Genomic DNA, 16,014 nt, shown 5'->3' with positions numbered 1-16,014 from the left:
ACGTGGGCTACTCAGCACTTGAAATGTGGCCAACAGGACACTTTGTGCGACTTTAATCTTAATAAGGATGCAAATAACCACATGCAGCCACTGTAGCAGATGATAGGGGAGGGGCCACTGTAGCAGATGATAGGGGAGGGGCCACTGTAGCAGATGATTAGGGGAGGGGCCACTGTAGCAGATGATTAGGGGAGGGGCCACTGTAGCAGATGATAGGGGAGGAACCGCCGACTTAAGGCTGGGAAGCCCAGGATGTCAGAACTGGAAAGGACGTTGCCTCTAGCTCTTTCTTTTGCAATAGGCAAAGAAAACCATGCTGTGCAAGCTGACGTAACCAGTGGGAACGCAGGCTCTTGTTCTCAGCTCTGTGCCAGGACTCTGCAAGCAGCTCCGGCTACACAAATATCACCCCAGAGAAGCCCTGGGACTCTTAACCTCAGGAGAGTGAAATCCTGCAGCTATGAAGGGCGTGGTTGGGACACTCAGTACCTTACATTTTGGGGTCAAAAGAGGGATGAGAAGCTACTGGTAGATAGTTTCTCATCCTCTTAGCTACACACTCTCTGTGGACAGCTTGAGGGGAGAGTGGGAGAAGAGCCCTCAGCCTTTGACGTCCTCAGGCCTTGAGGTGGAAGACAGCCCACGTGTGCGCCAGACCCAAACCAAGGTGTCTGACGGTCTGTCTCTCTCACATGGTGGAAGCCCCCAGGAGCTGAGTCAGCTGGGCTGGATTCTAGGATAGTTTTTCAGGATTCTTGCCCCACCGCCCTTGATTCTTCCCCGTGTGATCTTGGGCAAATGCCCTTCTGTCTCTGTGAACGTCTTACATGTGAGGTAGGATTGTTGGGTATGTGATGTTCCCCAAGTTCTGTGTGAGGACCACTTAGATTGCTTGTGTGAATGGTAGCAGAAGGTGGGAGCACAAGGAGAAGGTGCAGAGCAAGCTGACAGGAGTTTTCCAGAGAATTCCATATAGGGTTGGATCGCTCGGCAGCACAGGGCCTGGGGTCAGAACTGGCTTCCATGAGCTGGAAGCATTTTTTTTTTAAGATTTATTTTATTTATTTATTATGTATACAGTGTTCTGCCTGCATGTATGCCTGCATGCCAGAAGAGGGCATTAGATCACATTATACATGGTTGTGAGCCACCATGTGGTTGCTGGGAATTGAACTTGAGACATTTGGAAGAACAAGACAGTGCTCTTAACCACTGAGCCATCTCTCCAGCTCTCTGAAAGCATCTTTCTGACTGGTTTAGTAAGGGTTTCTATTGCTGTGATGAAACACCATGGCCAAAAACAAAGTTGGGGAGGAAAGGGTTTGTTTTTACTTACAATTCCACAACATAGTTCATCTTCAGAGGAAGTCAGGATAGGAATTCAAGCAGGCCAGAAACCTGGAGGCAGGGCCCAATGGAGGGTGCTGCTTACTGACTTGCTCCCTTTGGCTTGCTCAGCCTGTTTTCTTATAGAACCCAAAACCACCAGCTCAGGAATGGAACCACCCACAATGGGCTGGGTTCTCCCTATCAATTAATCACTAATTTAAAAAATGGTCTATAGACTTGGCTACAACCCTATCTTATGGAGGCATTTTCTTAGTTGAGGTTCCTTCCTCTCAGATGACTTTAACTTGTGTCAAGTTGACATTAAGCTAGCCTGTACTTACCTGTACTCTACTGTCATATCCCTAAGGCTCTTTCCCTAGAGGGACATGGGACCTATTTCTTTGCAAACTCCCCAACCAAGGTTGTTGAATGAACAAGCGCTATGTGAATTTTGTTGCTAGTAGATAAAAGTCATCAACCTTACACACAAAAACATTGTGGGTGGGTGTCTATTTTGTCCCATTCTCTCTCTCTCTCTCTCTCTCTCTCTCTCTCTCTCTCTCCATCTCTCACTGTCCATCTTTCTGTGTGTGTGTCTCTGTAGCTCTCTGTGCCTCTGTCTCTGTCTCTCTGTCTCTCTCTGTCTGTCTCTGTCTCTCTGCCTGTGTCTGTGTCTCTGTCTCTCTCTCTCTCTCTCTCTCTCTCTCTCTCTCTCTGTGTGTGTGTGTGTGTGTGTGTGTGTGTGTGTGTGTGTGTGTAACTTTGGTTATCATTCCTCAGGTATCAAACCCCAGGGATCTACTTGTCTCTGTCCTCCTGGTTGCCAGGATTAAAAACAATTAGCCGAGCAGTGCTGGCGCATGTCTTTAATCCCAGCACCCGGGAGGCAGAGGCAGGCGGATCGCTGTGAGTTTGAGGCCAGCCTGGTCTACAAAGCGAGTCCAGGACAGCCAAGGTTAATACAGAGAGACCCTGTCTAGAAAAACCAAAACCAACCAACCAACCAAACAATTGTCATCATGCCTGGTTGTTAGCAGCAGCAGCAGCAGCAGCAGCAGCAGCAGCAGCAGCAGCAGCAATGTTCTGGGGACCGACTCGGGTTCTCACACTTTGCTAGCAGAGGTACATCTCCAGCCCTGTCTGTCATGCTCTGTCCTGTAAGTGACCATGCAACTCTTCCTCCTTCTGCTCCAAATTCAAAAGAACCCACCCCAGACAGGTTGTAAATACGAAGTCTTTATTCTGTTTTTTCCACAAAGCAGGGAAGGGTGAGTGCAGACAAAGGGGCATGCACTCATCAGAGGCTCTGTGTCCAGTGTCCCTATGTGGGGGCAAGCCCAGACAAAACAGCTCCCAGGAGTGCCAGCTTTGGCTCGATCTGAAAGTAGGGTCACTGGGTGGCAGAGGGCCTTAGCGGGCCAAGGCAAACCCAATGCGGTTGTTATGCCGATCAAACTCTGTATAGAACTTTCGGATGAAGGTGGCACCCAGGACCCAGACAGGCCCAGTGGGTGGTGGGATGTCAAGGCCATGGAGAGCCAATGTGCATAGGTCAGCATTCCTGTAGGGGTCCTGTCAAGAAGCAAGAGGCTTTCTCTAGTGCCTCTCACAGAACCCCTACCCGCCACCTGTCCCTAGCAACTGTCTTCAGTGTGCGCCTCCTCTCTCCTACCTCCTCCCAGAGCCATTTTAGCCCATCTTAAATTCCAACCTTCCTGAGGCAGGCAGGCTCGATAGTAGATATCAGACAAACAGTGTGTCTAACTCTGCTCACAGGCTCGCTTGGCTTCCGACCCAAAGCAATTCACTGAACTGCTCTCAGCCCGTGAGCATGAAAAAGACAGAGGGCTAAAAAGAGGGCCACTCAGAAACGGAGAGCGAGGGCCGTCATTGAGTCTCAGCGCGGCTGCACAGTGGCATCCACTGGGGAGTTTTAGAAACTCTGGTTCTGATCTGCTAGGTGAGGCATATGGCCTGGGTACTGGGACTGCTAAAAGTTCTCCAGATGACAGGAGCCGCATCAGTGAACCACTGGTCCACTAGGGGAGCCATACATTACAACTTGTCCCACCCTTCTCCTCGGGCCTCACCTGTAGCACGTAGTCCATACTGTTGAGTGTATAGGTTCTTCCTCCGAGATGGAAGGAGATGTCGGGGAGGGTGGGCACCTGGTTACAGTCCACAACATACTGGGGGAGTGAAGGGAGCTCTTTTCAGTGTGGAAGGCTTTAAGGAGGCCAGAGAGCCCTGGACACAGTCCCTTTAAAACCTCTGTGGGAGACATGCCACACATTCAGGGAGTGTGCGAGGTGAAGAGGAGGTGGCTTTGTTTGGGACCCGGTTTTGTTTGGATGGTTTGGAGGCTGGAGCCAGGTGGTGCTTATCCGCCCCCCCAACACACACACCCCACATCTCCCCATTCTCCCCACTTATTTCTTACTTCATCTATGCTCTGTTCCTTGGCTCCCAGAGTTTGCATGATCAACTTCAGGGAGCTCGTAGGACCCGAGATATAGGATGCACCAGTGTCCACCACTACCACGCAGCCCTCCTCACACAGCAAGGTGGCAGACCCCACAGATAACCTGTGGAGACTGCAGTTAGTAGACAGACAGACAGACAGACAAGAAGGCTGGTAGGCGGAAGCTGCCAGACAGACATCCTCGGCCTGCACGTCTTCCTCAATTTATGATATTTATAGGAGACCCTTCAAGTGGTCTGGTGGTGCACTGGGGAGAACTGAGGCAGAAAGGGAGGGACTGACTGTTTCTTGCCACCAACACCTCCACCTCCTCTCCCTGGGTCCCCTCCTTCTCACCCTCAAATCTTCATGCCCCCATCCTGGACAGAGCAAGCGGAAAGCAGATGGTGGCTGTGTCTTAAGGAGTGGCACCCCCTCACCCTGGCCCTCACCCCATCCCACCCCAATCCTGGTGACATCCATTTGGAGGGTTGGGAGGGTTACAATTGCTGACCCCTTCATTGTGATCTGCCAGGATCCAGTCTTGCTGATGCTCACATAGTGAAAATTGCCTTGGTAATGCTGAGGGTCGCTGCCCCCCAGCACCACTTCTCCCCCCAGCAGGTACGAATCCCTGAAGGAAAGAAAGATAAGAAGAAGTCAGAGACACACAACTTTGAAACCCACAACTTCGGGCATGAGGGAAAGTTGAGTGAGGTGCAGGGTAGGGCAGAGGGCTTTGGGGTAGAGGATGGGTTTAGGGGCCAGATGGCATGGCTATAAGCTGTCATTAGGAGACACGCAGAAACCATTGCTTCTCTCCTTTCATGACCCCCTCCCCAAATGCAACGGAACTATTTCTAGGGCCATCCAGCTGCCTCCAGAAAATCATCAAGCTCAAGGACACAGATGCAAATAAGTTGCAAATCATGCCTTTCCCAGCTGACTCTAGGGAGAAAGCAGACATCTAGGGGAGCTGCTGGGCCTGATGAGTGCAGTCTGTGTGGGTGGTGGGTGTGATTCTGGGGCAAGGATCCAGGAAGTATTGGAGTTCAGGGTCACATAGGGCTCCTGCCTCCTTAAGATTTCTGCTGAGGCAGAGAGGGACACAGAGAAGGGGCTTTCTTTGTAGGCAAGGTTCAGCAACCCTGTTGTTTGGTAGGGGCAGAAGTTAATTTTCACCCTCGGGCAACTGAGTCCCCAAATGGCCAAACCACCCAGACTTCGTGATAGCTGGAGCCATGCTCTCATCCCCCTCCCCACTGAAGCTGGCTGCCTTCTCTTTTCTCTCCATGTACCTGTTGTTACCTCAACCCATGCTGCCTTGCGTTGGTTTCCAAGGTACTCGTGTCTACAGGAAGGTGTTTCTCAGAATTTATGACCTATGCACATGTGTACACTTGTGTCCACAGGGTAGGTGTGCATGTGTTCTATGCAAGAGTCAGTCACATCTACAGTTCTTCCTTCTTCGCAGCCCAAGGTGGGGGAAGAGAGCCCCTGCTTACCAGGCCTGCTTGCTGCCTTGGCCGGATCCTCATTCCTCCCACAGTCCCCACTTCTGAGCCCCACGCATGTGCTCGCCACATTTCCATCTTCCCATCGGCTCTTCTTCCACCCACAGCAGTGCCTGAGCATCCTCCAGCATTTAGAACACCCCTTCCCTTTCCCTCATCCTCTCTGGGTCTAACCCCACACCCTGCCCCACATTCCCTTCCCTGTTGGATTTTCCAGAGTAGCCCACATTTTGTGACCTCCGCTTTCTGAACCCTCTTCCACTCTTTTTTTTTTTTTTTTTTTTTTTTTTTGGTTTTTCAAGACAGGGTCTCTCTGTGTAGCCTTGGCCATACTGGACTCACTTTGTAGACCAGGCTGGCCTCGAACTCACAGTGATCCGCCTGCCTCTTCCTCCCAAGTGCTGGGATTAAAGGCGTGCACCACCACGCCCGGCTCCCTCTTCCACTCTTAGCCCCGTCTTTCCTCTGCTCTTGCCTCCACCCTTTGAAACTCAGTCCTTCCCAAGACTGCAGGAGCCTCCAACCTGTGTGATTTGCTCAGCACCTCCATCGGCACACAAGTCTTCTGGAGTCACCATCCGGACACTCTTCCTCTGAGGTTACTCTATATCCCCCTCTCCCTTCCACTCTCATCCCTCCTGGCCTCTATTCTCGCCCATAATGCTTTTCCCTCCAGCTCAGACTGTCTTTCTACAGCTAGCCACTGGCAGCAGATCCCAGCCCTGCTGGGACACTGCCCACAGCTGCCTACAAGGCTGGCTGAACACCTGGCTCAGAACCGAAAACCATCTGCAGCTATCAGTACCCGGTGCCTGGCATGCCTGAGGCAATCATTGTGCACTTGTCTCCCCTGCTGGACAGTAAGCTCTGTGAGGATGGGGGGTAGGGATTGTCTTAGTTGCTGTGCACCCCTGGAGCCTACCACAGCACAGGGCACGGAGCACTGATGGGATCAATGAGAGAACAAATAAACAAAGGCATGAAGCTGGCTGTGTCTGTGTGGCCAGTCTCTGGGGACTGGGTGTTTGATTTCCCTTCATTTTAATTGGCTAGTGTGGTTCTAGATATGGATTGAGGTCTGCCAGTCAGGAGCATGTAAATCCTGCCCTGGGCTCTTGCCATCCTCCCAGCTCTCCACCCCTCCCTGCCTTGGCCTTGGAGACAAAGGCCCACCTGCTGTAGTAGACAGAAAAGACTTCCTCCCTCAGCACCCTCTGGGAGAGAATGTGGTCAAAGACCGGCGTGACCCCGCCAACGGCCTGAGCAGGGAAGCCCATGCCCAGAACTCCGTCAAATTTGGCCAGCATGAAGGGTATCAGGGGCAGCTCTGTGACCTCTCCAAATGTCTGGGTCACGATGATTCCACCCACCTGTGAGAGAAGAACCAGAAGGGATGGAGGTTAATACCCAACCCTGACTAGGGTCTGCTCTGACTTTCACACCACGGACCCCAGAGAGACACACGTTCTGTACAGCGGTTAGGGTAAGACTATGCCGTCCAGCCTGCACATACCCTCTCAACATGTCTATGCATGGGATCCAGAGAGGTGGAGTCTACTGGTACTGTAAAGACTGAGAAAGAGGTCCTGCCAGGCAGGTGATCTGCTCCCCTACCAGCCCAGGCTCAGGATTTTCTCATCATAACCAGAGCTCCCCTTTGGGCCCCTCCCCCAGATTTCACAGGCACAGTGAGAAGGAAGGGCTCACACTGATTTTCTGGTGGTGGGGAGTGTCCTTCCCTACCTCTGGCACAGCAGGGCTAAGAGATCCCAGAAGAGCAAGGGCTTAGACACTGGCAAAAAAAAAAAAAAAAAAGCAAACCACGCCCTGACACAAACCCCTGATCCCTGGCCTCAACACTCCAAGCCTGGTCTGAACTGGTACATCCAGGCAGGTTACTAGGCAGCAAACTGTGGGGTTTAGACACGCCCACATGCAGGTTAGATGCAAAGCCTTGCCCATTGGTGTCAGCCCGGTTGCTCTACTGCAACTTTAGTCTAGCTTTAGCTAGAAGCCGCCAAGAAGGCTGTACCCCAACTTCCCAAGCTCCAACAAGGGCATGAGCCCCATGGGTATAAGTAGGGGCACTCTACTTACAGTCACCATGTCCTGGCTGAGGAAACCTTTGACCTTCCCTGATCCATAGTGGATAGTAAATTCCGTGCCATTCTCCATGTAGCTGGAGGATTCCGAGGAGTCATAGAGGCTGTGAATCTCTAGCAGAGGGACACACACAGGCTCAGATCAGCACAGAGGGACACAGGCTCAGATCAGCACACAGGGACACAGGCTCAGATCAGCACACAGGGACACAGGCTCAGACCAGCACACAGGGACACAGGCTCAGATCAGCACACAGGGACACAGGCTCAGACCAGCACACAGGGACACAGGCTCAGATCAGCACAGAGGGACACAGGCTCAGATCAGCACACAGGGACACAGGTTCAGATCAGCACAGAGGGACACAGGCTCAGATCAGCACACAGGGACACAGGCTCAGATCAGCACACAGGGACACAGGTTCAGATCAGCACACAGGGACACAGGTTCAGATCAGCACACAGGGACACAGGCTCAGATCAGCACACAGGGACACAGGCTCAGATCAGCACACAGGGACACAGGCTCAGATCAGCACACAGGGACACAGGCGCAGATCAGCACAGAGGGACACAGGCTCAGATCAGCACACAGGGACACAGGCTCAGATAAGCACAAGAGATGTTGACCTCACCAGGAGGCTCAGAGGCAGGGCAAGTGGTAGTCATGGCTAGTATGGTTGAAGACTTGGCTCAGGTGTGTGTGTGCGTGGTATGTATGTGTTTGTATGTATGTGTGTGTTATGTCTCTGTGTTTGTGATGTGATGTGTGTGTGTGTGTGTGTGTGTGTGTGTGTGTGTGTGTGTGTGTGTGTTTCCTGAGTCTCCAGCTTGGAAAAAAAATGTACACTAGTCAAGGATGGTATTTCTTGGTTCTTTCTTATGTGCTTGTGAGACATTTGCTTCGAACAAAGAATTCTAAATTCTAATATTGACACGGTGCCAGAGAGGATTTTTGGGCACAGAATAAGTACTTAGCATGAGGGCACTTACTAAGGCTATCATTGAGAACGCCTCAGGAGTTGGAATGGGTTTGCCACTTTGTTCCTGTCTATACCCTAGGGATACTGGCAAATGGCCTTCCAGATGCCCAGGCACTTCCCAAATTCACCTTTGCTGCCAAGTCAGGAAGATGAGAAACACTTCCTCCCTCGTCCTAGGATCAGTGGCATGGAGCGGAGGGAAAACAGTCCGTAAGCACAGCGGGCAGGGCTTGGGAGAGGCACAAGGCCTGACTCTTACCACAGGCAGTGTAGAGAGGGCTGCACTTGGTGGAGGGTACCCAGAGGTTGGCTGAACCTGTGTCAAAGATGACTTTGAAGGTCTGGGGTGGGGTGCCAATGCCGATCTCACCGTAGTACTGAGTCTGTGGAGGTAGAAGGGAAGTGAGAACCCAGGGCTCAGGGGCTTGGGGTTTGGGGGTCTTGCCTGGTCCCCCTCTTGGCTCTTGGCTTCCATTTCGCTGAAGTCTGAGGGCTCTGCATTGTCCTCTGGTGTCCCAGGATCCAGGAGGCTCACTGGAGCGTGAAAGCCTAATACAAGCAGTTAAAATAGCTGGGCATGACGTCACACACCTTTAATCCCAGCACCTGGGAGGCAGAGGTGGGTAGATCTCTGAGAGTTCGAGGTCAGCCAGGGCTATACAGTAAGACCTTGTCTCAAAAACAAAATGAAACAAAAACAATAACAACAACAATAAACCCCCCCCCCAACACATACACTTCACAGCTGTAAGCAGCAGTTCTGTGGAGTGAGACTCAGAAACCCTTTGCCTCTGAGCCAAGCATGGCATGGAAAGAGTGGGCCCTGCGAGTCCCAGAGAGAAGTAGGCACTCACATCCAGGTAGTTGGTGAGGACCACGGGGGAGGTGCCGTTGCCAAGGGAAGGCCTCTTAGTGAACTCGCCCCACTCAGCACTGAGCCTGGTCATGTCCACTCCCCGTTGCTTCAGGATTTCCCGCACGGAGGGCATTTTCTTGAGCAAGATTCTGCTCCAGGGCAGAGGAAGGAAAACAGAAGAGTCATGTGCCCCACTGCCTTCCTCCCCACATCAGCAGAGGACCCACTTACCCTCTCCCCTGCACCTAAGAATCACTTCTTGTGCCCTGGGGTTTCTGCAGGAGAATGCACAAGCCTCTTGGAGTCATTTATCGGATGAATAATCCCCAAGTTCCTCCTGATGTCTCACTTTAGTTAGGTAATGCAATTTGTCCATCTATGGGTTCATCCATCCATCGATCCATCATCACACCGTCATCATCGTCATCGTTGTTGTTGTCATCATCAGGTGTTGAACACCTACTCTGTGCCTCACTGATCTGAATAGTGCCTCTTGCCTCTGATTGCCAGGGCAGGCAGTGTCATGTGGGGCCTGTAGGTGGCAGCAGATACCCACAACAGTCTGCTGGGACTTGGGGGGACCCTTGGGCTATCACAAAGCCAGGTGGCATGCACCTGCTGAATCCAGTCTGAACCACATAGCACAGTGTTTACAGATGGCCCGAGTACTTCAACTCAGGAGCGATGTCTCTTGGGCCCGAACCCCAGGCCCTTCGCCTCATATCAGCTGTCCTCCAATCACGTTTGACTGACAAAACTAAAGAGATGCATAGACAACAGGCAGCCCTCTGAGCTGCTCCTGGCTGCAGACCAGCTGCCTGGCACGCGCCTGCATACACACCACATGACAGCCAGCTCCCTGTTTCCCAGAGGAGACACTGACGGCTCATAGGGGGCAAAGATGACTCAGAAATGCCCAATAGAGACAATCCATGCTCTGTCTGGCGTCTTTTCTACCCAGGCCAGACAGGCATGAGGACTGTTTTGCAGCCCGAGGAAGGTACCTTGAGGCCTGGCCCCATCTCAGTGGCAGTGGGCTTCCCGGACGGACATTCAGAGAGGCTCTCGTTCCTCTCCAACGTGAGACCTAGCCTTTCTTCCTGTCACCCCATGCCCCCACCTCTCTGCTTTGCCCACATTTCACACCTATCTGTGTAATCTCTGGCAAAAATGATCACAGTTTACTCTTCACAAATATTTTCACACTTATTTTATTTGATCCCAGCCATCCCACCAGAGAGCTGCTTTTATGTTCCCGCTCTGAGGAGGAGAAGAAAGGGTATGTGTCCAAACAAGGTGTATTCCCTACCATTTCCTGAAAAGGCCCATACTTTGCTGAACTTTATGGCCCTTCCTCTTTTAGAAAACTATTCTGTGGTGTGGTGGTGTACGCCTTTAATTCTAGCACCCAGGAGGCAAGGGAAGGCCGGTCTCTGTGAATTTGAGGCCAGTCTGGTCTATATAGTGATTTCCAGGCTCCATAGTGAGGTCTTGTCTCAAAAAGAAAATATCTCCTTCTATTCCTCTCCTAGATCTTTAGTCCTTCAAGGCATGATCAGAGCCTGTACCTAGATGCCCACGGAGGACGCCAGCACATGGGGTCATTTCCCCTGAGGGTTCCTCACAAGCCTAGACTATGGGAATAGTGGAGATAAAGTGACATGGTGGCGAGAGCATGCTGTGTGATTCTGAGCACCCTCTACCCTCTCCAGCCTCTGGCACCTTGATGGTTGTCTTGCCTAGTCACAGCTCAAGCTAAGCTTCTGCTTGGAGGCTGGACATGTGTGTAAGGCAGTAACCTTGGAAAGAAAGCCCATTGCCTGCAAGGTCTCTCTGTGTAGCCTTGCTGTCCTGGACTTGCTTTGTTGACCAGGCTGGCCTCGAACTCACAGCAATCCGCCTGCCTCTGCCTCCCGAGTGCTGGGATTAAAGGCTTGCGCCACCGCTGCCCAGTTTCCCTCTGCCCTTTTGCTGAGTCCACTCTCCCTGCTTTGCCTTTCTTAGGCCTTTATCCTGGGTAGGATGCTAGAAAGCTTAACCCTTTACCACACCCCCACCGCAGCAGTTGCTCTCTGCAAACCTGGAAGCAAAGGGGAGAGGCTTTGGAAACAAAGGCCAAGGACCTCAGACCTTCCATGAGGACATCTGCAAAATGGGTGCTGAGATCTGGGGACACAATTTAGGATGAAATCGACCTATCAAATCCTAAGCACCAAATAAATTAGTAACTCTTACTGCCATGAGTCCTTCAGGACTTCTCCAGACCCCACATCGGTCCCCAGACTCGGATCGGTTCTGGGAGAGCCTTCTCCTAGCCTTGCCTCTTCCCTGCTTCCTGTCTTAAGAAACCCCGTCCTGCAGGCCAGGAACTTCACTAAATGAGTGTTTTATCCTCCCTGCATGGAACTGCCAGGAGCCATTCCTTTACTACACTCGGCGATAATCCATGCTGTAGCCACGGCTTCTTACAGCATGCCCGGCACTGCACAAGAGGCTTTGGATGTATCCTCTTGTCAACTCTTCAAAGCAGCCCCGTGAAACAAGCTCTGCTATGATTGTGATTTTAAAACGGCGCACAAGCCTTTAGCTTGCTGCCGGAGCTAGCTGTATCTGCCACCAGGGAAGCCGAATTCAGCCTGGAAAAAATCTATAAGACCTGGCAGCTGACCTCTTCATCACTCTACTGGTCTAGAAGAGTTTAACTTGCCCTATGCTCTCCTCCTCAGTCATTGCTTTGTGAGCTTAAGGGCCAGGGGTGTGTCTTCATCATCTGAGATCCCATCCTCTGGACGAGGATCCAAAGACAACTCTTCCAGGCCTAATTAGTTATGGTTGTGTAGCATTGGGGAAGCCATTCAAACTCTCAGAGCAGGGATCATGCATCTGTGACCCTCTGGCCGTAAGGACTGGGTAACCTGGCACATCTGAAAGCTGAGAGCACTGGTCCCCACACCCACCACTCCTTCTCTGCCCCAAGTTACCGTCCAAAGGTAGCTCTGTCTGTCGGAAGACTGAAGATACAAGAGGCCCAGACTGCCAACAAGAGTGCCCAGAGAGGCATCTTCCTCCCGTCCATCTGGTTCTGCCAAGGCTCTCTAAGAGTTGTGTAGCCCCAGACCCCCTGACCCTCCTTTTATACACACCCATGGGCCCTGCTCTGATTTACTACCCCAGGGCCCCTGGCAGGTCAGCGCCCATAAATCCTACCCCGTGGGACCACGCTAGGTGGGTGAGGGATAAACAGGACCTGGAGTCCCATGGAGCAGAGTGACTGGGGGTAGGGCTAGGGGCTGGGGAGCAGAGGAAGCATGCCTGAGCACAGTGATACCAGAGGCCATGTTTGGCATGGCCCTGCAACCTCCAGCTTAGGCAGAAGCTGATGACAACTGTGATGCTGAAAGCGTGAGGTCAGGGTACAGACAGCGTAGATCCTGGGCTTCCAACCTACCCCCTACCAGCCCACCTCCACCCCCACTCCTGATCAGAGACCACTGGCTATGCTCTTGAGGCTGTGCCCTCTACATTAACTTGTGCATTACCCCTGGATGGATCCTCCTAGGCCCCGCCCCAGTCCTCCATCTTGATCATAGGTGATTCCATTTGGCTGCTGCTTAGTGAGGAAAGTAACATCCCATCTAACCTCTGGCCTCAGGAAGCAGGGTGGTTGTCCCCTTCAGGGGTTACTGATGGTGCAGGGAAGGGTAGTGCTCAAGGATGGGGGGGGGTTCCAGAGCAGCTGGTTCCCAGCTCGCCCCCTCCTACTGGCCCTTCGCTCCCTTAGGCCTATCTCGCTAGCTCCTTCCTTTTGCCCTGTACCCTTGGTCCCATACTGGCAGTACTTGTTCTCCCTAAGATGCCCTCTGCCCTTCTCAATGCTTATTTCTCAGGAACCACTTCAAACAGCCCATCAGTTTGGCAAGGTAGATCGTGGCTGGCATGGACCATCTTCTGACCCTTTGAGAGATGTGACCTCCATCCCTTTGCAGCCAAGTCATGTGTATGCCCTCTGCCTGCCTCTTGGCCACAGTGGAGCTTGCTGCTTATCAAATGAAAGAACCAATGACTGGCAATAGGCACAGAAGAGCCCTGGATTCTCCCAAGAACACGCTAGGTGACACTGAGGTTGGGGCCCCACCGTCATTTCTCTGGGTCCCCTTGAAGTAGCTGAGTGGAGCTCGGAGGGCCAGTCCTGGCCCAGCTGTGTGTGTCATGAGTGCTGCTCTGCAGCCGTGGGCAACCATGACAATGAGAGGAACTGCTCTCTGTCTCTAGCTGTACACTAAGAAATCTGTTTTTAATCTCACAGACAACACCATCCCAAATGTGAGGCCCTTGAGAATTCTCAGATATCTGGAGACAGGGAAGGACATTTGAGAACTCCCCCAAAGGAGAAGATGCCTTGAATCAGAAGCATTGATTATGCACATCTCTAGGGCTCCAGAGGGCTTTTGTGCTCGCTCTATCTATCTATCTATCTATCGATCTATCTATCTATCTATCTATCTATCTCCAGCCTTGACAGCATTTGCTATATATCAGATTCTTGGCTAGAAGCTGGAGGTTTTTTGTTTTGTTCTGGTTTGTTTGCTTGTTTGTTTAAACAGGATCTCATTATGTAGCCCTGGCTGTCCTGGAACTCACTCTATAGACCAGACTGGCCTCAAACTCACAGAGATCCACCTGCCTCTCCCTCCTGAGTGCAGAGATTAAAGGCGTGCGCCATCACAGGTGGCTTAGATGCTAGCGTTGACGAACATTAATTTGTGCATGTAGAGCCGGGGGGCCTCTGAGGAAGGGCTCCAGGGTGCCATGGCCCATGTGATTAAGAAGGCCGTAGCCCTGGAGCTTGCCTGTGGGTGGGCTTAGAAATCAGAGGACTTGAGAGGAATTTAAGCAATAAAATCTACAAAGCCCATTGGGCGGGGGTGGGGGGGTAGGGGGGTGGTGGGTGTTGGGATCTGCGTGACAGTGTAGTGGGAAGGTAAGGAAGTTGGGGGAGATCATGGGTCTAGGGGGATCTTGGATGTAGGCTTTCTTTGAGACGTCTCAGAGGTGCTGGCAAATGACCTGGGCAAAAGCTTATGTATTATTTGTAGAGGATGTGCATGAGAGGAGTCTGGGAGAAAACAAAGTGAGACCGGGACTCAGACCAGCATGGAGGAGCAATCTGTAGCAGAGGTCACAATGGGGTGACCAGGTAGGTAATTGTTCTCTGTTTTTTAGAGTCAAGCTTTCTTTGTGTAACAGCCCTGGTTGTCCTGGAACTCACTCTATAGACTGAGCTGGCCTCGAACTCATGGAGATCTGCCTGCTTCTGCCTCCTGAGTGCTAGGATTAAAGGCGTGCACCACTACCACCTGGATTTTTTTTTTTTTTAAGATTTGTTTATATTTATTTTGTGTGGATTGGTAATTTTTCTGCAAGTATGTCTATGAGAGGGTGCCAGATCTTGTGACTTGCCATGTGGGTGCTGGGAATTGAACCTAGGTCCTCTGGAAGAATAGCCAGTGCTCTTAACTGCTGAGCCATCTCTCCAGCCTGGGAATTGTTCTTTAAGGTCATGTCCCCTTGCTTTTAGAGACAAAGTTTTTCACTGGCCTGATGCTTACCATGTAGGCTGGCTGGCCAGCAAGACTCGGAGAGCTGAGCTTGTCTCTGCCTCCTCAGTGCTGGAATTCCAGATCTGCGCTATGATGCCTGTTTTGGTTTTTTTATTTGTTTGTTTGTTTTGTTTTGTTTAATGTGGGTTCTGGAGCTCAAACTCATCTCCTTGCATTTGAATAGCAGGCAAGCATTTTACTGAGCTCCCTTCCCAACCGTGGGGGTGGGGGTGAGGGTGGGGGTAGGGGTGGGGGTAGGGGTGGGGGTGTGGAACTTTTCATGATTCAGAATAGTGTCAATCCACATAGGGAGGGGTTGAAATGGAAGGGGATATGGTGTGTGCTCCGCCCACTTCAATATTCACACTTATATAAATATCTGATTCTGTCAAATATAGACTTTGTTGTTGTTGTTTTAATTTTAGTTTTTTGAGACAGGGTCTCATTATGTAGCCCTGGCTGTCCTGACTCCATATGTAAACCAGACTGGCCTTGAACTCACAGAGATCCACTTGCCTCTGAGGCCTCCTGAGTGCTGGGATTAAAGAAGTAGATGGAGTCAGTATAGTTATAGCCACAACTCCACACCTCTACCCCCCTTGCATGCTTTCTTGATGAAAGGGAGAGGCAAGGCTAATTACTCCACACAGGAATGGATGACCCTGGGAGTGCCCCCTCCTCAGGGGCAGGAGGAAGGCAGGTTGGTATGTGAGAGTAGCTGGTTAGCTTGGTTTTAGGAGCTGATACCCCAGAGGCTGGTATTGTCTCCAGCTAGGAGTCAATGACTTGTGCTGAGGGCTGAGGATGTGCAGAAAGTGGAGGCAGGAGGACAGCGTCGTTGAAGGCTTTGAAATGCTTATGGGGGGCTGGAGAGATGGCTCAGCGGTTAAGAGCACGGTCCATTCTTCCATAAAGGTCCTGAGTTCAATTCCCAGCAACCACATGGTGGCTCACAACCATCTAGAACGAGGTCTGGTGCCCTCTTCTGGCACGCAGGCACACATGGGGCAGAATACTGTATAAATAATAAATAAATAAAATCTTTAAAAAAAAATGCTTATGGGGAGTAGAGAAGCTGACCGTGGAAGCCAGAGGATTGCAGAGGCTGAGGCTGGAGCCCTCGGCTCCACAGGAAGCCAGCCTGCCTGGTGCCTACTCCCCTAGGCCTA

At 51.6% G+C, this 16,014-nt stretch overlaps 1 protein-coding gene across 1 annotated transcript; it reads right to left on the bottom strand.

Annotated features, from left to right (window-relative positions):
- Positions 1-2,564: 2,564 nt before the first annotated feature.
- On the bottom strand, positions 2,565-12,365 carry Ren (renin). The gene is made up of 9 exons (XM_051148237.1): positions 12,227-12,365; positions 9,244-9,394; positions 8,649-8,772; positions 7,402-7,520; positions 6,478-6,674; positions 4,305-4,424; positions 3,770-3,914; positions 3,420-3,518; positions 2,565-2,901 (listed from the first exon to the last, which is right to left on the bottom strand). Exons 1-9 carry the CDS (start codon positions 12,319-12,321, stop codon positions 2,740-2,742), a joined length of 1,212 nt encoding a protein of 403 aa, XP_051004194.1. The 5' UTR covers positions 12,322-12,365; the 3' UTR covers positions 2,565-2,739.
- Between the last annotated feature and the right edge of the window lie 3,649 nt (positions 12,366-16,014).

This window comes from Acomys russatus, chromosome 6 (assembly GCF_903995435.1).
Source record: "Acomys russatus chromosome 6, mAcoRus1.1, whole genome shotgun sequence".
In the NCBI taxonomy this organism is placed as follows: Eukaryota; Metazoa; Chordata; class Mammalia; order Rodentia; family Muridae; genus Acomys; species Acomys russatus.
This window is presented reverse-complemented; position numbering and strand designations above follow the sequence as displayed.